General features: G+C 49.7%; 1 protein-coding gene across 1 annotated transcript; it reads left to right on the top strand.

Annotated features, from left to right (window-relative positions):
- Positions 1–11,583: 11,583 nt before the first annotated feature.
- Positions 11,584–25,849, top strand: RDH13 (retinol dehydrogenase 13). Its single transcript, XM_081217923.1, has 7 exons — positions 11,584–11,778; positions 14,686–14,804; positions 17,368–17,523; positions 20,274–20,378; positions 21,502–21,714; positions 22,495–22,596; positions 23,964–25,849. The coding sequence occupies exons 1-7, from the start codon at positions 11,714–11,716 to the stop codon at positions 24,206–24,208; spliced, it is 1,005 nt and encodes a 334-aa protein (XP_081074049.1). The 5' UTR covers positions 11,584–11,713; the 3' UTR covers positions 24,209–25,849.
- The last annotated feature ends 212 nt before the right edge of the window (positions 25,850–26,061 follow it).

Here is a 26,061-nt window from a genome sequence, read left to right as displayed (position 1 = left end):
CCTCGGCCCCCAGCCCTCGCCTTCCCTCCTCCTTTGGAAATGTCCCTCAGTAATTCCCGATAACGATGACAGCTAAGACTCAATGCCCAACACTGCTCCAAGGGCATCACAAAAATGAACAGGCTCCTCAGGCATAAAAATCTCCTTTCGAGAACTTCCCCTGTGCCATGGTCCTCGCTAACTGAGTTATACACACCACTTCTTCCCCGAACCCAGTGAAGTGAGTGTTGGGGTGTCTCCATTTTGCAGATGAGGAAACTGAGGCTCACAAGGGCTCAGAGACTTGCTCAGAGTTACACATGCAGTGAGTGGTCTCCCTGCTGTCTTCCTCCCCAGTCCGGTCTCAATGCATGGACCCCATAGAAACCTAAATCAGCTTACGTCACTCCACTCTCAAAAGCCTTCGGTGGCTCCCCATTTCTCTGGATAAAAGAGAAGAACTTCAAAAAAAAAAAAAAAAAAAAAGAAGAAGAAGACCTTCTACAAGGCCGTAAGTGATGGTACCCTACCTCATCTCTTCCTTTGCTCCTTGAGTACCCAGATGCCATTCTGCCTCAGGGCCTTTGCACTTGCTGTACCCTTTGCCTGGAAAGCTCTTCTCACATCCTCAGATGAGAAGAGGCTTGCTTCCTCATCTTCTTCAGGTCTTTGCTTGAATGGCACCACCTCAGGGAGGCCTGGCTGGCAACCTTGTTTAACGTGGCAGCACCTCTGACCCTTCCCTCCTTCAGAGTCTCTTCCCCCTCCCCCAACATTTAGCTTATCTCCAGATCATTTATCACCCTGTAACACACTATATTACCTGTTTATTTTGTCTATTTTATGTCTTCCCCATTAGAATGTAAGGCTTCATGAGGACAAAGACTATTGTATGTTCAGTCCCCCAGTGTATCTGCCGCGTATAGAATAGGGTCTTGCCCGTAGTAAGTGCTAGAGTGACATTTGCTGAATTACTGAGTTTTTGCATTTGGTGCACTCATGTACATTATTGCTTCACTGAACACGTGTTGACCCCACAGTCTATACTAAGAGAGGCTGGAAACCAGAGAAGGCACATCCTTGTCCTGGATTGATGGGGAAGAAACAATAGACAGAAAGAGAGATAATCATATTGTGTGGTGTGATGGTAAAGAGCTCAAGTGGGTGTGGGTTCGAGTCCTGGCTTTGCCACTTAATAATTTTGGTAATACTTATTGTGTGCTTATATCCTCTTCTGAGTACCTTATGTGTGTGTGTGTGTGTGTGTGTGTATTTGTATAAACCTCACAACGTCCTAGGAAATGGGTTCAATTATCCCCATTTTATACATGAAGAAACCGAGACATATTCAAGTTACGTAACTTGTCTATAATCACACAACTAATAAGTGGTAGAGATGGTTGAACCCAGGCCATACAGTTTAGACACTGCATCTTGGTTGTTACTCTGTGCCACCACCTCATGGTCCAGGCCCTTATCTAGCTGTGTGACCCTGGGCAAATTACTTAACCTCTCTGTGCCCCAGTCCCCCATCTGTAAAATGGGGACAACAGCACTGGGGAGATTAAAGGAGGTTACGGAGAGCTCTTAGTACAGTACTCGACGAAGAGAAAATCCTAGGGAAGAAGTGTTAGCGACCACATCGATGATGTCTTTCTTTCCACAGGTCCTACAATGGCAGATGCTAAGGATGCCTTGGAAGCCTGGAAGCGGCTGCTCAGAGGGTCAGGGCAGGCTTCCTGAAGGAGGAGGGGTGGGGTGGCCAGAGCTAAACCTGAACGGCAAGTTTGGCAGCCCCAGGTGGCCTGAAGCATGAGGGAGGAGTGTTCCAGGCCAGGAGCCGCCTGAGCCACGGAGGGGAGGGCCGTCTAGCCAGCGAGTGTGCCAGGCACTGCTGGGCACAGAGACATAGTGACCAGCTGGGCGAGTAGCCACTGCCCCCCTCCTCCGTGCAGCAGGGAGAGGGTCCTGTGCTCTTCTGTGTCCGGCTTCTGTCAGTCTGTGTCCCTGGCACATCCATGCCACAAATGCTTTCTGAGCTTGGCCCTGCCTGGTTTGGAGTCCGAGGGAAGGAGCAGACCCTTTACTCTCTGTGAGGCAGACGGGGCTGGGACTGGTACCCCGCTGATAGAGAAGACAGAGGCTCGGAGTGGGAGGCCACTAGTCCAAGTCTCAGTGGCTCCGGGCCGTGACAGATGCAGATCTGGCTGAGACCAGGCTCTTTCTTCATGTGCAGGTGGAGAGAAGTGTCCTTGTAAAGGCATTCAGTGTGAGTCAGGGGCCAGGAGTCCTGGGTCTGAGGGGGGAGGGGCTGGGGGCCTGGTCCCTGGGTCTGAGGGGGAAGGGGCCGGGGGTCTGGACCCCTGGGTCTGAGTGGGGAGGGGCCGGGGCCTGGATCCTTGGTCTGAGGGGGGAGGGGCTGGGGGCCTGGATCCTGGGTCTGAGGGGGGAGGGGCTGGGGGCCTGGACCCCTGGGTCTGAGGCGGGAGGGGCTGGGGGCCTGGTCCCTGGGTCTGAGGGAGGAGGGCGGTGGAACACAGGCGCCCCCAGGCCCCACCCACAGCAGATCCTTTGTGCTCCGGAGCAGCAGGTGAGACCAAAACCCGAGCCTCCGCCCTCGTTCAGGGCCCAGGGCCTCCTTCCTTCTTCCCTGCCACAAAGGAGGCGCCTCCCTCTTTCCAAACCGTAGCACGTGGTTCCCAAATACCAGTGGAGGCTCACACCCTGCACAGTCTGCCTCCGTAAGCCCTGGGTGGAGGCGCTCACCGGGGGGAACCCGGCACCACAACACCGACGGTAGCGCGCCTTGTACTGAGTGAACTTTAGGACTCCGTGGGTCTGAATTTGCCTCTGTCTCTGAACTGGGGTAGCTTTGTTACTGGGGAACTGGATTGTTTATTCTCTCTGTTGGGAGATCCCAGGAACCAAACAGAACTCTCACTGCTGCTTGTTAAGCCAAGATCCTCTGTAGGTCACATCTGAAAGCACCCCATCTCTTCCCTCATCCTCCTCGCCCGAGGCATGCCCCCCACATCTGTCCCCCAACTGTAGGATTTGCTGATGAATTCCTAGGACAGGGAGGGAGGTCGAATGCACAGGTCTGGCAGCTTGCTGGGGCAGGGCCTGTAAATAAGACGGGAGCTGGCTGTCAGGGAGATAGAGTTACTTACATATTTGTCCATTCATTCATTCATTCATTCAATAAATGGTCCCTGAGACCTAATTGTGCCTCATCCTTTGCCCTCAAGAAGTCAGGTCGACTGGGGAAATAGACCCTTCTGGCACCCACGGTAGCAATTCACAGTGACATGTGCACTGCTGGAGGTGGCAACAGGGCATTGAGTGTCCCCAGAGGAGACACTTATTCCAGCTCTGTGGTGAGTATGTGAGGCAGTCAAAGAAGACTACCCAGGTTAAGTGATAACTGGATGGGGTTCTGAAGGATGAATAGGAGTTCACCAAGGAAGATGCAGCAAGGAATGATATTCTAAGCTTGGGGAGTGGCGTATGCAAAGTCCCAAAGTCATGTAGTAGCAAATACTCAAGCACCTACTGTGTACCAAGCACGTTCTAAGTGCTAGGCAGACAAAGCCCCTGCCCTTGTGTAGTTGTCATTCTAGCGGGTGTGGTGGGGAGACAGAAGGTAAACAGGTAGGGAGACACACATGAGTAAGACTTTCAGATTGTGGTAATCTCTGTGGAGGAAATAAATGTGAAGAAATGGAGTCGCTGAGGGGCAGGCAGGTGTGGCCACTTCTGGTGAGGTAGTCACGGATGACCTCTCTGACAAAGTGTCATAGGAGCCTTGACCTGAATTTCAAGACGGAGCCAAGAATGCAGAGGGGGTTTTAGGCAGAGGGAACACCTTGGGGAGGCTGGGCAGGTGGGGGTGTGACTGGCCAGAGGAGATGAGACTGGAGACAGCTATGAGGATGGTCACGATATTGGTGTTGACCATGACAATTGCACAGGATAGGGTAACCAAACTTCAACTCAAATGCACTTGCCCCAAGCCTGAGTCTCAAGAAGCCCTGTCTGGGTGGGGAGGTGACTCAAACATGGGTTGCCTGAAACGTGCCATAAACGGAGGTCGCTCCGGCAGTGTGGAAGCTCAGAGGAGTTCTTCCTGGGATCTAAGGGGTTAGGAAAGGTTTTTCCTTGAAATTCCTCTGAGACCGACCGGCTGGCCCTGGAGAGGGGGCGGGGAGTAGCACCAGGAAGGTGAGTCTAAAAACTGGCCTGGCCAGAGGAGGGAGGCTGGTGGTGAGCTGTTTATTCTCTGGGAGGGATCCAGGGCAGATTTGTCTCCTGAAGCTGAAGGCATTTGGCTCCCATGTTGGGGGACTGCATCCAGGAGGCAGTGATGGGGAAAGGGCTCCAGACAGACTTGAGTCTGGATCCTGGGTTGAAGCAAGTGACTTTGCTCTCTGAGCAAGTGACTCTTCGATTATTCTAATTTCTTCCTCCCTAAAAGGAGCATAAGCCCTGGTACCTGCTGTAAAGGCTGGTGGGAAGATGAGGTGTGAAAAGGCGTGTAACGTGCTTAGAACAGCTCAGTGCTCAGCCAATGGATGGAAGACAGACAAAGGAATAAATCAAAACTAAATGACCAGATCCACATGCGGTGACAAGGGCTGGTTCTGCAGACACGCAGCTCTGCATCCCAGTGCCTGCTCTGACACCTCAAGCAATGGACAGCCTCCGTCCTAAGCTTCCAATGACCGTTCATTTATTCAGGACATTTATCCATTCATTCAACAAATGTTTATTAACCATCTACTCTACACCAGGCACTCTTCTAGGTGCCAGGGAACTCAATGGCCCCAGACCTGTCCTTATAGAGTTTACATTCCTGTAGAAAACAAAATGAAAAAGTAAATGTGTAGAATGTCACATGGTGGTCATAAAGCAGGGAAGAACACCAGGGAGGTCCAGCATGTGTTTGGGGGGTTTATTGGTTGGGGAGGTCCTCCTTGAGACTATGATATTTGAGTGAAGCCCTGGAGGGAGTGAGGTGTGAGCATATCTGGGGAAAGATTTTCAGGCAGGGGCAAGGGCCAGTGCAAAGGTCCTAAGGTGAATGCTCACACAGCAAGGCTAGTGTTTATGGAGCAGAGTGTTTAGGGCAGAGGGGTAGGACATGAAGTCAGAAAGGTGATGGGGGTGGATTGTGGGTTCCCAGGGTCACTGTAAGGACCAGAAATTGACGGTACTATAGAAGTGTTTTGATCAAAAATTTTTTAAAAATTGACCTGAAATTAACCATCTTTTTTTATTAAAGATTTTTTTGATGTGGACCATTTTTAAAGTCTTTATTGAATTTGTTACAATATTCCTTCTGTTTTATGTTTTGTTTTTTTGGCCGCAAGGCATGTGGGATCCTAGCTCCGCGATCAGGCATCGAACCCGCACCCACTGCATTGGAAGGCGAAGTCTTAACCACTGGGCCGCCAGGGAAGTCCCTGAAATTAACTATCTTAAATTGAACAACTGAATAGCACTTAGTACACTGACAACGTTATGCAACCATCATATCCATCTAATTCCCAAACATTTTCACCCTCCCCAAATAAAGTCCATACCCGTTAGAAGTCAGTCCCCATTCCTTCCTCCCCACAGCCCCTGAAAACCACCATTTGCTTTCTGTCTCTGTGGATTTGCCTGTTCTGGACATTGCCTATAAATGGAATCATACAATATGTGACCTCAGAGTGTTTTTGAGGTTCATCTATTGTTTTTTTAAACATCTTTATTGGCGTATAATTGCTCTACAATGGTGTGTTAGTTTCTGCTTTATAACAACGTGAATCAGCTATATGTCTATGTTGTATTGGTCCAGTGTTGAAATAATTTCAGACTTGTAGAAAAGTTGCAAAAGCATACAGAGAAAACCTCTGCCGGGTTTCTGTACAGTTTTTCCTTCGTAATTAATAAGTATCTTGTGGAGAGCTACTTTGAGACTATGTAAATATGCTGTGTGTCATGAAACTTTAACTCATTAGTTTTGGCATCTACGGATGCTTCCTGCCTGAATCGAGTATGACCAAGATGGTTCCCCAATGGCAATTGAGTTAAGTTTCAAAAGCATTCCCTAGTTTCTGTGTGGAGAACAGGGGGAAGCAGGGAGACCAGCTAGGAGGCTTTCATATTAATCCAGTGAGAGATGGTAGCAATGGACATGCTGAGATGTCAGATTTTTGGATGTATTTTGAAGGAAGAGCTGGCAGGTATTCAGAGAAAAAGAGGAGATAAGCATGACTCCATGTTTTGCTCTAGGCAGTGGGAAGACTGGAGTTGCTATTTTCTGAGATGAGATCGCTGCTCTAACAGAAAGACCTGGACTATTAGTGGCTTAAATCGGGTTGAAGTTTATTTATTGCAGTTGACCCAGGGCCCATTTGGCAGCTCCATAATCATCAGGGACCCAGGCTCTTTCCATCTCATTACTCTGGCAAAATAGGGCTTCCACCTCGTGGTCCAAAATGGCTGCCTGAGGGCCTGACATCACATCTGCCTTGCAGCCAGAAGAAAGGAAGAAAGGGGCAAGTGTCTTTTCATTTTGAGTACACATGTCCTTTTTGCTCACATCTCGTCTAAGTCAGAACTTAGACACATGGCCACAGCATGTGTGCAGAGGAGGCTGGGAAATGATTCTTTGTTCTAGGTGCTCATGTGCCCAGCTCTAAACCAGTAGCTCTAGTATTATAAGCAAGAAAGGAAGAATGTATGTTTGGGGAACAACTAGTCAACTTTCCCTAATGGGTCCTGAATGCTGCTCTTCCTACATCCCTTATGTCCCTCTCCAGCCCGTATTCTACATCTCACCTGGAAACAAAATTCCTAAAACATAGATCTGCTCGTGGCCTTCCACGGCTCATTACTCTTTCATGGGTCTCCAGTGTCCTCTGAATTAAAGCCGAGTTTCTCAGCCTGGCATGTGAGCCATAATCTGGCTCCACCTTCCAGCCACTCCAGCCTCATTCCTTCCACCCCATCCACACCTTACACTCCCACAGTATCCGCACATACCTGTGCGCTATCTTTTCCTTAAGCTGATCCCACAGTCTGGAGCATCCTTTCTGGCCTGAGGACATCCTTTCTGTTCGTATCACTGAGATCAACACCACATCCTGCAGGGAACTCGCCCAGCCTTCTTACAGTGGGGCCCACTGCGTCCCACGAGCTCGCGGCGTCCCCATCACCCCATCCTAGCCGGGAGGTCAGCTACTTGTGTGGTGCCTGCTTTACTCCAGGCGAACTCACTAAGTCTTTCCTCTCCTGTCTGCCTTCCTTCTCACCACCCTTCCCTCCTGTCCACACCCTGCCCCTCCTCCCTTTTGCCTTCCCTTCCTCCCAATTATGGAGCATGAAAGTGCTGCACTCAGCACCTGAACTAAACAAAGAAACAAAGAATCAATTTTTCCAGTTACTAAGGTCATGTGACAAATCATTCCAAGACCTAGTGGCTTCAGACAACGGCCACATTTAGTTTGCTCACAAACCTGCCATCTGCACAGGGCTTGGTGGAGGTGACATATTTGTGCTCTACATGGTGACAATGGGGGTGGATTGGAAGCTGGGGCAGTGTCTTGGATGGAAAGGCTCAAACAGCTGGAGCATGGACCAATTAGGGCTCCTCCACCATCTAACCTTTTCTCTATGTGGTCTGTCCAGCACGGTAGCTTCAAGGTAGAGATACGTGTTTCTTTCATGTCAGATAAGGGCTCTGAAAATGCATGGAGAGAAAGAGAGAGAGAGAGAGAGAGAGAGAGAGAATGACTTACGTATGATAAGCCCTCTGATGGGGGAAGAGTCCTCTCTTCCCTGGAACAGCACCCAACGTTTATCAGGAATTTATTAACAACTTCAACAATGATAAAGGGATGCATGGCTTAGCTGGTAGCCTGAAGAGATATTCTAAACATCTTGGGTGCATATGGGAATCATGTAAGAGGCCCTCAGAGGAAGGAATTTGGATGCATTGTTCTGTTTATAGTAACAACATTACAGCCATCAATGCTCTGGCATTTACTGTGGGTTAGATCTTTGTCATGAATTACTTTCTTTCATCCTTCCAAACTTTGTGACAGGGGCCAGCACACTGTGGCCTTCCACTTGTTTTTGTAAATAAAGTTTTATTGGAACACAGCTCTGCTCATTTGTTTGTATACTATCTGCAGCTGCTTTCCTGCTGTAATGGCAGAGTAGTTGCAACAGGGACCAGATAACCCCAAAAGCTGAAATTATTTGCTATCTGGTCCTTTGCAGAAAATATTTCTTAACTCCTGCCCTAGAGGTAGATGATATTAGGAGACCAGTTTATAAAAGAGAAGAAGAAGGCTCAGAGGGGGATGCTTTATTCGAGGTTGAGAGACTCAGCGTCCGTACTTTTTGTTTTTATTTATTTATTTATTTATTTTTTATTGTTGTGGCCTCTCCCATTGCGGAGCACAGTCTCCGGACACACAGGCTCAGCGGCCATGGCTCACGGGCCCAGCCGCTCCGTGGCATGTGGGATCTTCCTGGACCCGGGCATGAACCCATGTCCCCTGCATCGGCAGGCGGACTCTCAACCACTGCGCCACCAGGGAAGCCCGTGGGCTTTCTTTAGTTGGGTCGAGCAGGGCCTACTCTTCGTTGCGGTGCGCAAGCTTCTCATTGCAGTGGCTTCTCTTGTTGCAGAGCATGGGCTCTAGGCGTGCCGGCTTCAGTAGTTGTGGCACACGGGCTCAGTAGTTGTGGCTTGTAGGCTCTAGAGCACAGTCTCAGTAGCTGTGGCCCACGGGCTTAGTTGCTCTGCAGCATGTGGGATCTTCCCAGAGCAGGGATCAAACCCGTGTCCCCTGTATTGGCAGGTGGATTCTAAACCACTGTGCCACCAGGGAAGTCCTTATACAATTTTTTAAATACAATTTTTAAAGGCTCCACTGCATTTAAAGTTATTGCAAAATATTGGCTATGTTCCCCATGTTGTACAATAAATACATCCCTGTAGCTATCTAACACCCAGCAGTTCGTACCTCCCACTCGCCCACCCCTATATTGCTCCCGCCCCCTCACTGGTAGCCACTTGCTTGTCCTCTATGAGATGGTGATTCATGACAGCTTTGGGGTTGTTTTTATCTCTTGTTTTTGCTTTTTATTTTGCAAAGTGTGTGTGTGTGTGTGTGTGTGTGGTTAATCCATTTGATAACCCACTTGGGCTCAGCTACTGGTATTCCTCATCTGTGGATGATGGAGCCAAGAGGTGATGCTTCAGAGTTTCTAGATTTTCTCTACCCTGGACATCCCCATCTTAGAGACCCACGTGGAGCTTGCTGTCCAGGTGCTTTCATCCTGTCCCCAAGAGTTCCTGCTGTTGCTGGGGGCTGGGCCTCCCTAGACTTGTTAGGACAAGACTTTCCTTCCTGGTCAGGGCTCTGGAACCCCCTGGGGCTCTTGAGCCTCATGTAGCTCCGAGGAAAGTGGGTGATAAGTTACCAAAGAACTGCCCACCTCCAAGACTTCTGGATCCTCCACCCTGAGTGCTGTGCTGACCCCTGACCCTCTCTCATCTCCAGCTCTGTACACTTCTGCCATGTCCTGCCCCCACTCACCAGTTTTAACTAAATAAGCATGTTTTGTCTTGCTAAAAAAACAAAAAACAGGGCTTCCCTGGTGGCGCAGTGGTTGAGAGTCCGCCTGCCAATGCAGGGGACACGGTTTCGTGCCCCGGTCCGGGAAGATCCCACATGCCGCGGAGCGGCTGGGCCCATGAGCCATGGCCGCTGAGCCTGTGTGTCCGGAGCCTGTGCTCCGCAATGGGAGAGGCCACAGCAGTGAGAGGCCCGCGAACCGCCCCCCGCCCAAAAAAAAAATAAAAAAACCAAAAAACAAAACTCAAAAAACCCTCTTGGGACATGTGGAAACAATTTATCAGTCAGATATTTGTCATTTCGTAAGTATTCTGAAGTATGCCTGTGGATTGTTGACAAACCTGATCCAATCATAAATCAAATGAGTTACTTGGAGTCAAATAATTTCCAAAACAAAATCATGCAAATCTTTTCAGTGTTTTTTTTCAGCTTTATTGCACTATAATTTACATGCAATAAAATTCACTAATTTTAAGTGAACATGCTGATGAGATTTGACAAATATATGTTATCATGTATAAAAACACCAGTGCGATTTAGAGATTCTTTCCAAACCCCCCAAAAGTTCCCTTTGCAGTAATCACTTCCCCCATCCCCTCTGCCCTTGGTAACCACTGATCTTCATCCTCTCACTATAGTTTTGTTTTTCCTAGATTGTCATGTAACTGGAATCATACATATTGTGTAAATACCAGTAGTTCATTCCTTCTTCGTTGGGGGGAAGGGGCCCGCACCACAGGGCATGTGGGATCTTTGCCGACCAGGGGGTTTGAACCCATGCCCCCTGCATTGAGAGCTTGGAGTCTTAACCACTAGACCATCAGGGAAGTCCTCATTCCTTTTTTTTTTTTTCTGTACGCGGGCCTCTCCCATTGCGCAGCACAGGCTCCGGACGCACAGGCTCAGCGGCCATGGCTCACGGACCCAGCTGCTCCGCGGCATGTGGGATCTTCCCAGACCAGGGCACGAACCCATGTCCCCTGTATTGGCAGGCGGACTCTCAACCACTGCACCACCAGGGAAGCCCCCTCATTCCTTTTTATTGAGTACATTGTATGAAGTTATTCTAAATAACTTATTCCTTTAGCTGTCGATGGACATGTCAATTACAAAATTGGGTTGCTTCCAACTTTTGGGTATTGTAAGTGGGATGGGTTGAATTGCCTCGCCCCTCTCCCCCCACAAGTTCATATGTTGAAATCCTAACCTGCAGGAGACCACAGAATGTGACATTATTCGGAAATAGGGTATTTGCAGATGTAATTAATAAAGATGAGGCCGTTTTGAATTAGGGTGAGCCTCTCCTCAGGCCCAGGAGTCCTAGCCCCTCCCCCCTCAGACCCAGGGGTCCAGGCCCCCAGCCCCTCCTCCTTCAGACCCAGAGTGTATGGCCCCATGTCTTCCTGCCTCAGGACCCAGGAGTTTGGGAACCTCTCAGGCTAGTAGGTCTTGGATTCTCAGCATTGAAATGATCAAATTGTCCCAGAAAGTCTACGAGGAACACATATATTTATGTTCCTTATTTATTTTTATTGCAGTATAGTTGATTTACAATATTATATTAGTTTCAGGTGTACAACATAGTGATTCAAAATTTTTATAGATTATATTCCATTTACAGTTTTTATAAAATATTGGCTATAGTCCCTGTGCTGTACAGTATATCCTTGTAGCTTACTTTATACATAGTACTTTGTAAGGAACATATTTTTAGAAGAGGAAACATGCTGGTACATTTGAAAGACACAGAGGACCGAAGTCCGGAAGCAGCAGCTGCAGGATTGGGATCGTGGGGTCCCTCCAGCAGCTGTGCGAGTGCGACGTTATTGGAACTGCGTGTAGGCCCCGCCCCCGAGACCACGGCCTCTCCCCCGGCTCCGGAAACTACCATGCCCAGCTGCAGCTGCGCTCATGGCCCCTCCCCATAGGTCCCTCCCCCGGAAGTTCCGCCCTGCCCGTTTCCGGAAGCCGAGGATTCCAGCGGGGCCTGCACTTCCTCACGTGAATCCCAGGCAGCGCGCTCTTAGGACCGACCCCGGGCGCGGGTCTGTGGGCGGCTCCAGTGGAACCGCCCCCGCCACCCCCGGCTCCGGCCCGGTATGAATCGCTACATTCTGCCGCTGTCCGTGCTGGGCACAGCGGTGGGTGGCGCCGTGCTGCTCAAGTAAGTACGTGTGGGTCCCGCAGGCGCGGTAACGGCTGGCCGGTGGGCAAGGACGAGGGAGGGAACGCCGAGTGGAGGTTGCCAACCCTTGGCCCACCCAGGAGTCCTCCAGCTCACCCGTCCAGCAGTGCTCCCAGAGAATGCGGGGGCAAGCCTGGTCCCCGAGAGGGCAGGTCACGGCCCAAGGTCACCCAGAGAAAGGGGCGGATCCGGGCCCTGGTAAACATTTTGGTCTAGTTGCTCTGGACTTTTAATGGGTTAATTCATTCATTCAGCGGACACTTACTTAGCACTTCCCATATGTCAAGTCGTGGCCCAGATGCAAGGAAAGTGTGTACTACCTAAGCTCCCGTTGTCCGGAATTAGAGAAACAAATTAGAATTGTCCAAGTCAGTAAGTGAAAAGATGGTATTGCGTGGTATGTAGACATACTATAGCTCTTTCTTCTCTTTCTTAGGCTAATTCGTTTAATAAAAACAAGACAAAACGGGACTAAGAAGTAAAAACTATTAGGTATAAAATAGCTACAAGGATATATTGCACAACCCGTGGAATATAGCAAATATTTTATGTTATAAATGGAATAGGTTATAAATGGAATATAACCTTTAAAAATTGTAAATCATTATATTGTACACCTGTACCTTATATAGTATTGTATATCAACTATACTTCAATATAAAAATCCCCCCCAAACCAAAAAACAGCTACCAAATATTCTGTGGGAGCACCGGTCAGTAGAACTTCCTGTGATCATCGAAATGTTTTACATTTGCCCTGTCCATTATGAGCCATACCGTGCGACTACTTTTTATTTATTTATTTTTGGCTGCGTTGGGTCTTCGTTGCTGCGCGTGCGCTTTCTCTAGTTGCGGTGAGCGGGGGCTACTCTTTGTTGCGGTGCGCGGGCTTCTCAGTGCGGTGGTTTCTCGTGTTGCGGAGCATGGGCTCTAGGCGTGCAGGCTTCAGTAGTTGTGACATGCGGGCTCAGTAGTTGTGGCTCGCGGGCTCTAGAACGCAGGCTCAGTAGTTGTGGCGCACGGGCTTAGTTGCTCCGCGGCATGTGGGATCTTCCCGGACCAGAGCTTGAACCCATGTCCCCTGCATTGGCAGGTGGATTCTTAACCACTGCGCCACCGGGGAAAGTCCCTCGGCTACTGTTATTTTTATTCATGCTGATGTCTTTCAGTTCTGAAAAAGCTTAAAAATAAAAAAGTGGGGCTTCCTTGGTGGTGCAGTGGTTGAGAATCCGCCTGCTAATGCAGGGACACAGGTTCGAGCCCTGGTCTGGGAGGATCCCATATGCCGCGGAGCAGCTGGGCCCGTGAGCCACAACTACTGAGCCTGCGCGTCTGGAGCCTGTGCTCTGCAACAAGAGAGGCCGCGATAGTCAGAGGCCCGCGCACCGCGATGAAGAGTGGCCCCTGCTTGCCACAACTAGAGAAAGTCCTCGCACAGAAACGAAGACCCAACACAGCAAAAATAAAAATTAAAAAAAAAAAGTGCCAGCATGGGAAGAATAAAAGAAAACTGAATGCCCTAGGGGGGAAAGTATGACTATTGTTTTATATTTTTATGTTTTTACTTTTTATTATTTTTTACTTTTTATTATTATTATTATTATTATTTTTTTTATTGGAGTATGGTTGCTTTACTATGTTGTGTTAGTTTAGACTATTTATTTTTAATTAAATTTAAAAATTAGCCTCAGGGGACTTCCCTGGTGGCGCAGTGGTTAAGAATCCGCCTGCCAATGCAGGAGACACGGGTTCGAGCCCTGGTCCGGAAAGATCCTACATGCCGCGAAGCAGCTAAGCCAGTGCACCACAACAACTGAGCCTGTGCTCCAGAGCCCACAAGCCACAATTACTGAGCCTGTGTGCCACAACTACTGAAGCCCGGGTGCCTAGAGCCTATGCTCCGCAACAAGAGAAGCCACTGCAATGCGAAGCCTGCGCACCGCAGCGAAGAGTAGCTCCGGCTCGCCGCAACTAGAGAAAGCCCGTGCGCAGCAACGGAGACCCAATGCAGCCAAACATAAATACAAAAAATAAATTAACTAATTAGAAAAAAGAAAAAAATTAGCCTCTGGTGGCTGGTGCCTACTGTGTTGTACATTGCCCTTCTCTTGTGTGGAGATAACATTGTTTATTTGGCCAGTTCCCTGTTGGTGACATTTGATTGCTTCCAGTATTTAGCCTCTGGAATGTGGGCATAGTAGCAGAATAAGGGCCCCCAACGATGTGCACGTCCTAATTCCCAGAACTTGTCAAAGGGGACTTTTCAGATGTCACTGTGTTAAGGACCTTGAGATGGGAGAGGATCTGGGTTATCCAGGTGGCCCAACATCATCACAACGGTCCTTATAAGAGGGAGGCAGAAGCATCAGAGTCAGGGACTTGAAGATGCTGTGCTGCTGACTTTGAAGGTGAAGGAAGGGGCCACGAGCCAAGGGATGCAGGCGGCCCCTAGAATCTGGAAAAGGCATGGGGATGATTCTCAGTTCTCCCTGGAGCCTCCAGAAGGCACACAGCTCTGCCGACACCTCGATTTAAGCCCAGTGAGACCCATTTCGGACTCTGACCTGCAGACTGTAGGAAATAGCGTTGCATGGTTTTAACCCACTGAGCTTGTGGTGATCTGTTACAGCAGCCACAGGAAGCGAATACAGGGGGTCTTTCTAAAATGACGATTGTCTCGCTGTGCACGCTCCCCGCACCAGACCATGCTGAGTCCTTTACCTGTACCACGACACCGGTCCCATGGAGTTATGCGATGTCGCTTCTACCTTTCCGTTGGGGGAACACAAGCTCAGAGAGGTCATTTCCCTGAGATCACAGCAGTCAGGGGCACCTGTGGTGAGAGAGGACAGACAGACCGAACTGACCTGCCGTTTTTTACCTCCAGGGACTTTGTCGCCGGCGGGGCTTGTCCCAGCAAGACCACCATTCCCGGGAAGACCGTCATTGTGACCGGCGCCAACACGGGCATCGGGAAGCAGACCGCCTTGGAGCTGGCCAAAAGAGGTGAGGTCCCGGTGGGCACCTGCTTCTCTGCCTGAGGCTCGGGCGCAAGATCTGGTGGTGGATGGTTTGATTTCCCGGGGGATGTTGAGGCATCTGATTCTTTTGATTGCAAGTGGCAGAAACAAACTCACACTGGCTTAAGTCCTAAAGCCTTGTGTCTCTGGAAGAGGGAAGGACAGGTTCAGGGTCTCAGAGGAGGCTGTGGGCGCTCAGCAGTTATTGGCTTGGGTTTTTCTCTTTGCATCGGCTGTGCCCTTTCCTACTGTAGTTGGACTCAATCCTAATGGCTGGGTCAGGGCCTGGGTCAGAGGTTGGGGGTCAGGCTCTCCCAAGCTTACTGGTCAGGCGTTTTGTAGGAAGAACACCCTTCGATTTGGGTCTGTTTGACGTTTTTCTCATGGTCAGACTGGGCTTAATGGAGGAGAAGTGCCCTCCTCAGCACATGCAGATGTCTTTTGAACTTGGAATCAGTGGGGTTTCCTATGGGCTCAGGTACGAGAAAGGGAGGAGTTAAGGTTTTGTTTGAACAGCTGGAAGACCAAAGCTGCCTTGGCTGGGACGGGGAGGCCAGGGCAGGGCAGGGGTGAGGGCTGGGGAGACCGGAAACTGTCCTCAGGCTGGTCGAGTCGAGGTGGCCAGTGAATGGGTCCCTGATGGACTGACCAGGCCTGAGCTGCCTGTTCACCCCTGGGGTAAGAGTGGTGGGGGGCCATGAGGGCAGCCCCCCTGCCCCCCACACCACATGGGGTTTCCCCAAGGGAGGGACAGGTGTTCCTTTCAGGAAAAAGTGAGAAGGGAGGAACTTCCCTGGTGGCGTAGTGGTTAAGAATCCGCCTGCCAACGCAGGGGACGTGGGTTTGAGCCCTGGTCCGGGAAGATCCCACATGCCGTGGAGCCACTAAGCCCGCGCGCCACAACTACTGAGCCTGCGCACCACAACTACTGAAGCCCACGCGCCTAGAACCCGTGCTCCGCAAAAAAAGAAGCCACTGCAATGAGAAGCCCATGCACCGCAACAAAGAGTAGCGCCTGCTCGCCGCAATTAGAAAAAGCTCACACGCAGCAACAAAGACCCAATGCAGCCAAACATAAATAAATAGACAAATTAAAAAAAAGAAATAAAAAAAAAGAAAACAAATAAGACAGCTAATTTATTTAAAGAAAAAATAAAGTGAGAAGGGAAATTGGGCCAACACACCCACTGTGGTCCCTTGAGAGCCAGGCTGCCACTGGGAGGACAGACAGATCCGGGACTTGATGAGTCCATTCTGGGCTGCGTGATGGGGGGCCGGCTGTGGAGGACAAGCCCTGGAGACCCACGCGGTTCGGCATCCTTGCTGCCCATCCTCTCAGTCCCTGTTCCTTCTCACTTTTCTAATTTGAAAAAAAAAAGTTTAAAAAAATTAAATTTTTTCCTTTTTTTTTTTTTTTTTTTTAAATTTTGGCTCTGCCGCCCCAGCATGCGGGAACTTAGTTCCCCGACCAGGGATGGAACCTGCGCCCCCTACAGTGGAAGCACGGAGCCTTAACCCTCTGGACTGCCAGGGAAGTCCCCCAAAAGTTTTCTTTTTAAAGCTGTATTAAGATTTAATTCACACATCTAAAGTATACACTTCCATGATTTTTAGTATATTCACAGAATTGTGCAGCCGTCACTGGTCGCCATTTTAGAACATTTCTCATCACCCCAAAACGCAACCGGGCTCCTCGAAGCCACCACCCCCTACTTTCCCTTCCCCGCCAAAGCTAGGAAACCAGTAATCTTCCTTCTGTGGATTTGCCTCTTCTGGACATTTCAGATAAATCAATCATGCACTCTGTGTCCTTTTGTGTCTGGCTTCTTTCACTGCACATCACGTTTGTGAGGTTCATCCATGGTGTAGATATGTTGGAATTTCCTTCCTTTTCATGGCTGATATTCCACTGATGGACAAATCACATTTCACTTATTCATTCATCCCTTAAAAACATTTTTTTAAAATTTTATATTGGACTGTAGTTGATTTACAGTGTTGTGTTAGTTTCAGGTGTACAGCAAGGTAATTCAGTTATACATATACATGTATCTGTTCTTTTTCAAGTTCTTTTCTCATTTAGGTTGTTACAGAGCATTGAGCAGAGTTCCCTGTGCTGTATAGTAGGTCCTTGTTGGTCATTTATTTTATGTATAATAGTGTGTACATGTCAATCCCAATCTCCCAATTTATCCCCCCCATCCCCTGGTAACCATAAGTTTGTTTTCTACATACATGACTCTACTTCTGTTTTGTACATTACTTCATTTGTACCCTTTTTTTGGATTCCATATATAAGTGATATCATCTGATATTTGTCTTTCTCCGTCTGACTTACTTCCCTCAGTATGACAATCTCTGGGTCCATCCATGTTGCTACAGATGGCATTATTTTGTTCTTTTTATGGCCGAGTGGTATTCCATTGTATATATGTACCACATCTTCTTTATCCATTCCTCTGCTGATGGACATTTAGGTTGCTTCAGGAGTGGAACTTTTAAAACAACTTTCATTAAACAGTTTTTTTTTTTTGGTCTGGCTCTTCCAGGAGGTACCATCATTCTGGCCTGTCGAGACTTGGAGAAGTGTGAAGCAGCAGCCAAGGAGATTCGAGGGGAGACCCTTAATCACCGCGTCAACGCCCGGCACCTGGACTTGGCCTCCCTTAAGTCCATCCGAGAGTTTGCAGCGAAGATCATTGAGGGTAAGGGGGATGACGCTGGCCTTGTGGGGCGAGGACTTGGGCGGCCAGGCTGGGAGGCGGGAATTATACCAGGCAGGTCCTAGAGCCAGGTATTGGTTGCCACCTGTATTCGTTCAGCCTTTGGGTAAAGATTTTACATTTTTTTCTCTTCTGACATTTTCACATTTACATATTTTTTATTTTTACATGGGGGAAAGAAAACTAAAAGAGTAACATTTCATGACATGTGACCATCATATGGAATTCAGATTTTATTTTATTTTGGCTGTGCCACATGGCTTGTGGGAGTTTTTTTTTTTTTAAATAAATTTATTTATTTTATGCTGCATTGGGTCTTCGTTGCTGCACATAGGCTTTCTCTAGTTGTGGCAAGCGGGGGCTACTCTTCGTTGCGGTGCGCTGGCTTCTCATTGTGGTGGCTTCTCTTATTGTGGCTCGCGGGCTCTAGAGTGCAGGCTCAGTAGTTGTGGCGCACAGGCTTAGTTGCTCCACGGTATGTGGGATCTTCCCGGACCAGGGATCAAACCTGTGTCCCCTGCATTGGCAGGCAGATTCCCAACCACTGCACCACCAGGGAAGTCCTGGGATTTCTTTTTTTTTTTTTTTAATAAATTTATTTATTTATTATTATTATTATTTTTGGCTGTGTTGGGTCTTCGTTGCTGCGCACAGGCTTTCTGTAGTTGTGGCGAGCGGGGGCTACTCTTTGTTGCGGTGCGCAGGCTTCTCATTGCGGTGGCTTCTCTTGTTGCAGAGCATGGGCTCTAGGTGCACGGGCTTCAGTAGTTGTGCCATGTGGGCTCAGTAGTTGTGGCTCGTGGGCTTTAGAGCATAGGCTCTAGAGCGCAGGCTCAGTAGCTGTAGTGCACAGGCTTAGTTGCTCTGCAGCATGTGGGATCTTCCCGGACCAGGGCTCGAACCCGCATCCCCTGCATTGGTAGGCGGATTCTTAACCACTGCGCCACCAGGGAAGTCCTGGCTTGTGGGATCTTAGTTCCTGGACCAGGGATGGAACCCGCGCCCTTGGCAGTGAAAACGCAGAGCCCTAACCACTGGACCGCCAGGGAGTTCCCAGAATTCAGATTTTAGTTTCCATAAAGTTTTATTGGCATGCAGCCATGCGCATTGGTTTATGTTTTATCTGTGGCTGCTTTAGTGCTGGGAGGGCAGAGTTTAGTAGAGACAGACCATATTGCCTGCAAAGCCAGAAATATTTACTACCTGGTCCTTTATAGAAGAAGTTAACTGACTGCTGTCTAGGACAACTAAGTCCTATGTGTGCTTGGATCCTACAAGAAGTAGAGGCCAAGGAGGGAGGAAGAGTTAGCCAGGTGCAGAAGGGCAGAAACGCTGATCCAGCCAACGTTTCCGGAGGCCCTCTGGCTCTTGGGTGACGCAGGTGACACAGACGTGAGTCAGATTCAGGCTCTCCTTCCGAGGAGCGCCCGGGCCGGTGGGGGACATGGCCGTGCCAGTAGGTAACTGAGGGTTAGTGCAGAGAATCTGGAGCTCCCACATTCTTGCTGTGTGTTTCTTTTTGCAAATCCAGGGATCAGGCTGGCATTTCTCTGCACTTCCGTCACATTGATGCCTGACTCACTCTTTTTTGCTCCCCACCACATGGTCTCAGAACCACTTACGAGTTTATTTTTTTTTTGAACAGGAATAACATTTGGAGGGTTAAACGTTCAGAAGGTGCACATGGGGATACAGCAAAACATCTTCCTGCCACGCCTGCCATTAGTTCCCAGCATGCCGTCCTCAGATGTGTTCAGTGCTCCACCTCTTGTGTGTCCTACTGGGGACCATTTATGCATTTATAAAGCAAACGGGGATACACTTCCCCTTGGGTTTTTTGTACAAAGCGGAGCCTGTTATATACCTGGTGCTGCCCCTTGCTCTTTCGGAGATCGTTACAGGCAGAACTTTTTCCTTCTTTTCTTGTGGCTAGCTTGTGGTTTTTTTTGGCCACTGCGTGGCATGTAGGATCTTAGTTCCCTGACCAGGTATGGAACCCGTGCCCCCTGCAGTAGAAGCATGGAGTCCTAACCCCTGGACTGCCAGGGTATTCCTGTGTGTGTATTTTTTAAATTTTTATTGAAATACAGTTGATTTACAGTGTTTTTGTAGTTTCAGGCATACAGCAAAGTGATTCAGTTATATACGCACACACGCTCACACACACACACACACAGAAAAATTCTTTTTTAGATTCTTTTCCATTATAGGTTAGTACAAGACATTGAATATAGTTCCCTGTGCTATACAGTAGGTAGGTCCTTGTTGGTTATCTATTTTATATATAGTGACGTGTATACTTTAATCCCCAGCTCCTGATTTATCCCTCCCCCCTTCTCCTTCGGTAACCGTAAGTTTGGTTTCTATGCCTGTGAGTCTATTTCTGCTTAGTAAATAAGGTCATTCGTATCATTTTTTTAGATTCCACATGTGATATCATATGGTATTTGTCTTTTTCTTTCTGCCTGACTTCACTTAGTATGATAATCTCTAGGTCCATCCACGTCGCTGCAAATGGCATTATTTCATTCTTTTCTATGGCTGAGTAATATTCCATTGTATATATGTACCACATCTTCTTTATCCATTCCTCTATCGATGGGCACTTAGGTTGCAGAAAATACTTGTCAAATAGATAATAACGAAGCCGTTCTACCCAGCAGGTTGTATTATCACCCCTTTTACAGAAGGGGAAACTGAGTCACACATTTGTCCTCACCCCTGTCTTCCAGAGGAGGAGCGAGTGCACATCCTGATCAATAACGCAGCCGTGATGCGGTGCCCCCACTGGACCACCGAGGATGGCTTTGAGATGCAGCTTGGCGTTAACTACCTGGGTGAGATTGCAGGCTGTGTGGCATCGGCCTGGGATGTGAGCAGGAGCCCCCGTGGGCCAGACACAGGCTCTGGGAGGGGTCTTCCTCTCTCCATTGTGGCCAGGCGGGCGTGAGTAGGGTCACCTGGAAGCTCAGGGAATCGCCTTTTCACTGCTGGACCCTCAGTCCTTCGGACCTTCCATCAGCCTCTTGGCCATTTGTCCCTTTGTCTGTCTGTCCCCCAGCCTCTGTCTGTCCTTCTCTCACTGTGTCAGTTTATCTTTTGTCACCCTGAATGCATCTGCAGTCCATTAGTAAGGGTGATGGACGTTGGGTGGACACCAATCATATAGGATTAAGGCCCACCCTAATGACCTCACCCTAATGGCCTCATTTTACCTTGATCACCTTTCTAAAGACCCTCTCTCCAAATAAGGTCACATGCTGAGGTACTGGAGGGTAGGGCATATTTTTTTAGGGGGGTTGGGGAGGGTGACACAATTCACCCATAACACATGTGATTACCCTTCACCCCCTTTGGGCTGGGACTCAGTCATGTGACCTGATGGAGCTGCAAGAGAGTCTGGGAAATGTAGTCTTTCACTGGGCAGTCTCATGCATAACCCAAAATTCTATCACTGAAGAAGAAATGGAGAAAGGATTTTGGGAGACAGAAGGCATCTCTTCTCTAGCTGACCTCATAGAGGGTTATCACAGGGCTTGGTGACAGTTTGTTGTCAGGAAAGTCTGGTACATTGTAGGATTTTTTTTTTTTTTTTTTTTTTGACATGCCACATGGCTTGTGGGATCTCCGTTCACTGACCAGAGATTGAACCCTGGCCGCAGCAGTGAAAACCCAGAATCCTAACCATTAGGCCGCCAGGGAACTCCCACATTGTAGGATGTCTAGCAGCACCGCTGGCCTCCACCCACTAGGTGGCAGTAGCACTCCCTCTACGTCCACAGTTGTGACGATCAAAATTGTCTCTAGGTGGTGCCAAACGCCTGCTGGTGGGGGGCGCAAAGGTGGACCCTGTTGAGAAACATGGGTTATGGGAGGATGAAATAAGGTGATGTTCTCAGTGTGGTCCTGTGCACGGGACAAGACTTCAGTGAAGTTACCTTTTCGTTTTCCACCATCCAGGTCACTTCCTGTTGACAAACTTGCTGCTGGACAAGCTGAAAGCTTCTGCTCCTTCGCGCATCATCAACCTCTCGTCCTTGGCCCACGTCGCTGGGCACATAGACTTCGAGGACTTGAACTGGGAGAAGAGGAAGTATGACACCAAGGCAGCCTACTGCCAGAGCAAGCTGGCCGTTGTCCTCTTCACCAAGGAGCTGAGCCGGCAGCTGCAAGGTGTGTGTGGCGAGCCTCGCTGGTCTCCCCTTTCCTTTAGCTCCGAGCCTGAGACAGTCCTGCTGTGACTCTGGGTGGACGGGAGGTCAAGCATTGGCTCCAGGACCGAGTAGGCAAACATATGACACACTTACCACCACGCTCCCCGCTGGTGCCTGAAGCAGACATCACTAATCAATCACAGCATTCTTCTCTGCTCATCCCGGACAGGCACCTGAGTCTTTGGTGCTCTAGACCAGTGAACCTTTGGCAATATCTGGAGACATTTTTCGCTGTCAGTTTGGGGAGCAGGGGCAGGTTGGGTGATGTTCCTGGCATCTAGTCGGCAGAGGCCAGGGATGCTGCTCAACATCCTGCAAGGCACAGGATAAAGAATCATCCGACCTCAGCGTCCATAGTGCTGAGCTTGAAAAGTCTGCCCTTTGCCTTTGCTTCTCAAAGAGTCAGTAGACCAGCAGTGTCAGCTCACCTGGGTGTTTGTCATAATTGCGGCATCTCAGACCCCACCCTGACCCACTGCTTCAGACTCTGGGGGGTGGAGCCCGGCGGTCTGGGCTTCTCAAGCCCTCCAGGTGATTTTTACACACTCGGGTTCAGAGGCTCTGCCCTGGGCAGCCTCTGAGACAGAGCTGCCTTGCAAGTGGAACTGGGGGTGTGGAGGTTTCAGAGCAAGAGGGTGACACGGATTCAGGGGGAGCCCCCTAGGGTGGTTGGTATCAGCCTTCCTGGTGAGGGGTGAACCTGACGTCTGCCTGCCTCACTTTTTCCTTCTCTTCCCAGGCACGGGCGTGACTGTCAATGCCTTGCACCCTGGCGTGGCCAGGACCGAGCTGGGCAGACACACGGGCATGCACAACTCCGCCTTCTCCAGCTTCACGCTCGGTAAGTCCCCTTCCAGTTTGGGGTCCCTTAACTGAACCCCTGTCCTCCTAGCTTGGGGCTCAGGACCCTCCCTCAGTGCATTAGGGTCTTCCTGAGAAGCAGAACCAATAGGGTGTACATAGATATTTAGAGAGATTTATTAGGGGGATTGGCTCATGCATCTGTGGGGCTGAGAAGTCCCGGGACCTGATCTGTACGCCAGAGGCCCAGGAAAGCTGACGGTGTAGTTGCAGTCCAAACCCAAAGGCCTGAGGACCACGGGACGCGATGGTGTAAGTCCCAGTCCAAGTCGGAAGGCCAGGAGCGCCAGTGTCTGAGACCAGGAGGAAATGGATGTCCCTGCTCAAGGAGAGAGAGAGAATTCGCCCTTTCTCCACCTTTTTGTTCTATTTTCACCCCCAACTAATTGCATGGTGCCCACCCACATTGGTGAGGGTGGATTTTACATAGTCTGTTGATTCAAATGCAGTCTCTTCACACCCTCACAGACGCCCCAGAAATAATGTGTTACCTGCTCTCTGGACATCCCTCAGCCCCGTCAAGTTCACACGTAAAATTAACATCACACCCAGAGGCGACCTCAGGGCCTTTGCTCTGCCCCCTGCCCCGTATCTTCCTTGGTACCGAGTCACTTTCATGTGTCTACCCAGCCTGCCAGCCTCAGAATAGCCCTGGGAAACAGGCCAGAGCCTGTTTGATGAGACTGTTTCAGAGGTGGAGGTCATGGAGCTGACTTCCTGGAGTCCGGCCGCGCTTGGGCTGACTCCAGTTTCATGCCGGACTAGCTGGGCCACCAGCAAAGTGACTTCTCTCCGAACCTCCCTTTCCTTATCTGCAAAATGAGGGTCATAGTAGTACCTGCCTCAGTGGGGAGGATTAGATGAGACCTCCCTAAAAGAGCCAGCACAATTCCTGGCTGAATAAATAATTAGAGCTTTTTAACTAGTGTTTATAATCCTGAAAAATATTTAGTTGGTGGGGGCTAGGTATCAGGGACCTTAAGCTGAAGCTGGCACTGGAGACACTCAATACACAGAAGCTGCTTTAAGGAAAGATCGGGTGGGATGAGGACTTGGGACTGACATAGAGGAGGGGGACCTTCCGTTTGCCTGGGAAAAGCCAGGGGGGCTTCCTGGAGGAGGCAGCTTTCAAGCTGGTCCCTGTATCTGGAATTATTTGTCTGGGCAGTGCCAGGGAAGGGAGCTCCTGGTGTTGGGAACCAGAGGGGCAAAGGCCTGGAGGAGAGCTCTGTGGGACTCCAGGGAAACTTCTGGCCTTCATGGGCCCTGAGCCACCTGGGGTGGTGCTGGGCTTTCTGTATCTTCCTCTCTGAATGTGTGGACTGAACTCTCTGTGGGCCGATGCAGGGCCCATCTTCTGGCTGCTGGTCAAGAGCCCCCAGCTGGCGGCCCAGCCCAGCACCTACCTGGCCGTGGCGGAGGAGTTGGAGGGCGTTTCTGGAAAGTACTTTGAGGGACTCAGAGAGAAGGCTCCGGCCCCGGAAGCTGAGGATGAGGAGATAGCCCAGAGGCTTTGGGCTGAAAGTGCCCACCTTGTGGGCTTGGAGATGTCCTATGGATCCTCTGAGAGGGGACAGCCCCTCCCCAAATAACTTCTGGGAGCAGGTATGAAAGCCACCAGGGAGGCAGTCACCAAGATGGAACAGCAACCAACCAAAGCTGGCTGCCATGCCCGCAGCACCCTCTAGGTGGCAGTCTTGGCCAAAGAATGCTGGCTGCCATGCCTGCAGTGCCCTCTAGGTGGCAGTATTGCCCCCTTTCTGGCCGCAGTGGATTGGACAGCAGGTGCGCGCCTGACCCAGGGGCTGACAGTGCTGCCAACAGGTGAGCTGGGCCATCAGATGCCTCCCTTGGGAATCCAAACCAGGAATTTTGGGGTGCGGCATCAGCTCCCTCTGGTGTGGGCCATGTCGGGGACTGGATGGACGTGGGCAAATTGTCTGGCTGATGCTTGAGTTCATGGTCCCCTTTTGGACCTTGCACACCTCCAGTCTCACCTCTGAGCCTTGGTTTCTCCAGCTGTAAACTGTGCAGAATAACCTGACTACCTCATTGGATGGTCGTGAATTATCGCTTGGCTTGGAGAACGGCAGCTGCATGTTCCTTGCCGTTGGATGTTTGCTGAGGACCTTCTGTGTGCTGGACCCTGGCAGGGTGCTGGGGATGCCCCCCGGGAGCAGACCGACTCAGGTCTGGCCTTGTTATCTCCGAGTCACGCTGGGGACAGCATGGTGGGGAGGAACCACTGAGGAAACAGGATGCCTGGGATCACGACCTTCCCGCCCATCCCCACTCGCCAGCTGCCATGCTGTGGGCGGCCCTTGGAGGGACCCGAAGTGGGTCTCTCTGGGCTGAAAGCAAGGAGTGAACAGTTCTGAGAGAAAGACAAATACCATATGATATCATCATATGTGGAATCTAATTTAAAAATGATACAAACGAACTTATTTACAGAACAGAAACAGACTTACAGATATCAGAAAACAGACTTGCGGTTACCAAAGGGGAAACGTGTGTGTGAGGGGGAGGGATAAATCAGGAGCTTGGGATTGACATACACACACTACTGTATAAGATAGCTAACCAACCAGGACCTGCTGTATGGCACAGGGAACTCTACTCAGTATTCTGTGATAACCTATATGAGAAAAGAAAAGGATCTGAAAAAGAATGAATACGTGTGTGTGTATAACTGAATCACTTTGCTCTACACCTGAAACCAACACAACATTGTAAATCAACTATACTCAAATAAAAGTAAAGAAAAAAAAGAGTGAACAGGTATGGTTCCTTCTGGAGGCTCCCCGGGAGAACCTGTTTCCTTACGTTTTTCCAGCTTCTAGAGACGCCTGCACTTCGTGGCCTGTGGCCCCTTCAGACAGTGGCAGGCCAGGTCCTTCTCACGCTGCCATATCTCTTTTTTCTCCCGCTTCTGCCTCCATCTCCTGTTTTTAAGGACTCTTGTGATATCCCTTGGCCCATCCAGATAATCCAGGATCATCTTCCTCCTTGAAAGTCAGCTGATTAGAAACTGGAATCCCATCATCCACCTTAATCCCCCCTTTGCCTTGTGAAGTAACAGGGTCCTGGGGGATAGGATGTGGGCACCTTGGGGAGGACCCGCTTTTCTGCCTACCACTCTGTCCTTTTCAAAATCTGCTTCCTTAGCACCCCCAGTGGATTTCCCATGCGTTCCCTTCTGCTCAAATAAAGAGGAATAAGCTTCAGGGACTTCCCTGGCAGTCCAGGGGTTAGGACTCTGCGCTTCCACTGCAGGGGGCATGGGTTCAATCCCTGGTCAGGGAACTAAGATCCCATATGCCACGTGGTGAGGCCAAAAAAAATTTTTTTTTTTAATTAAAAAAAAAGGGCTTCCCTGGTGGCGCAGTGGTTGAGAGTCCGCCTGCCGATGCAGGGGACACGGGTTCGTGCCCCGGTCCGGGAG

The sequence above is a fragment of the Mesoplodon bidens genome (genome assembly GCF_964165515.1).
Source record: "Mesoplodon bidens genome assembly, chromosome: 18".
In the NCBI taxonomy this organism is placed as follows: Eukaryota; Metazoa; Chordata; class Mammalia; order Artiodactyla; family Ziphiidae; genus Mesoplodon; species Mesoplodon bidens.
Note: the sequence above shows the minus strand (reverse complement) of the source record. Positions and strands in the feature narration are given on the sequence as shown.

Excerpts from the sequence above, each read along its gene's own strand:
- RDH13 (XM_081217923.1), top strand. The coding sequence starts at position 11,714 with ATGAATCGCTACATTCTGCCGCTGTCCGTGCTGGGCACAGCGGTGGGT. Across the intron at positions 11,779-14,685 it reads GGTGGCGCCGTGCTGCTCAA|GGACTTTGTCGCCGGCGGGG; the intron begins GTAAGTACGTGT and ends TTTTACCTCCAG. Across the intron at positions 22,597-23,963 it reads CTTCTCCAGCTTCACGCTCG|GGCCCATCTTCTGGCTGCTG; the intron begins GTAAGTCCCCTT and ends GGGCCGATGCAG.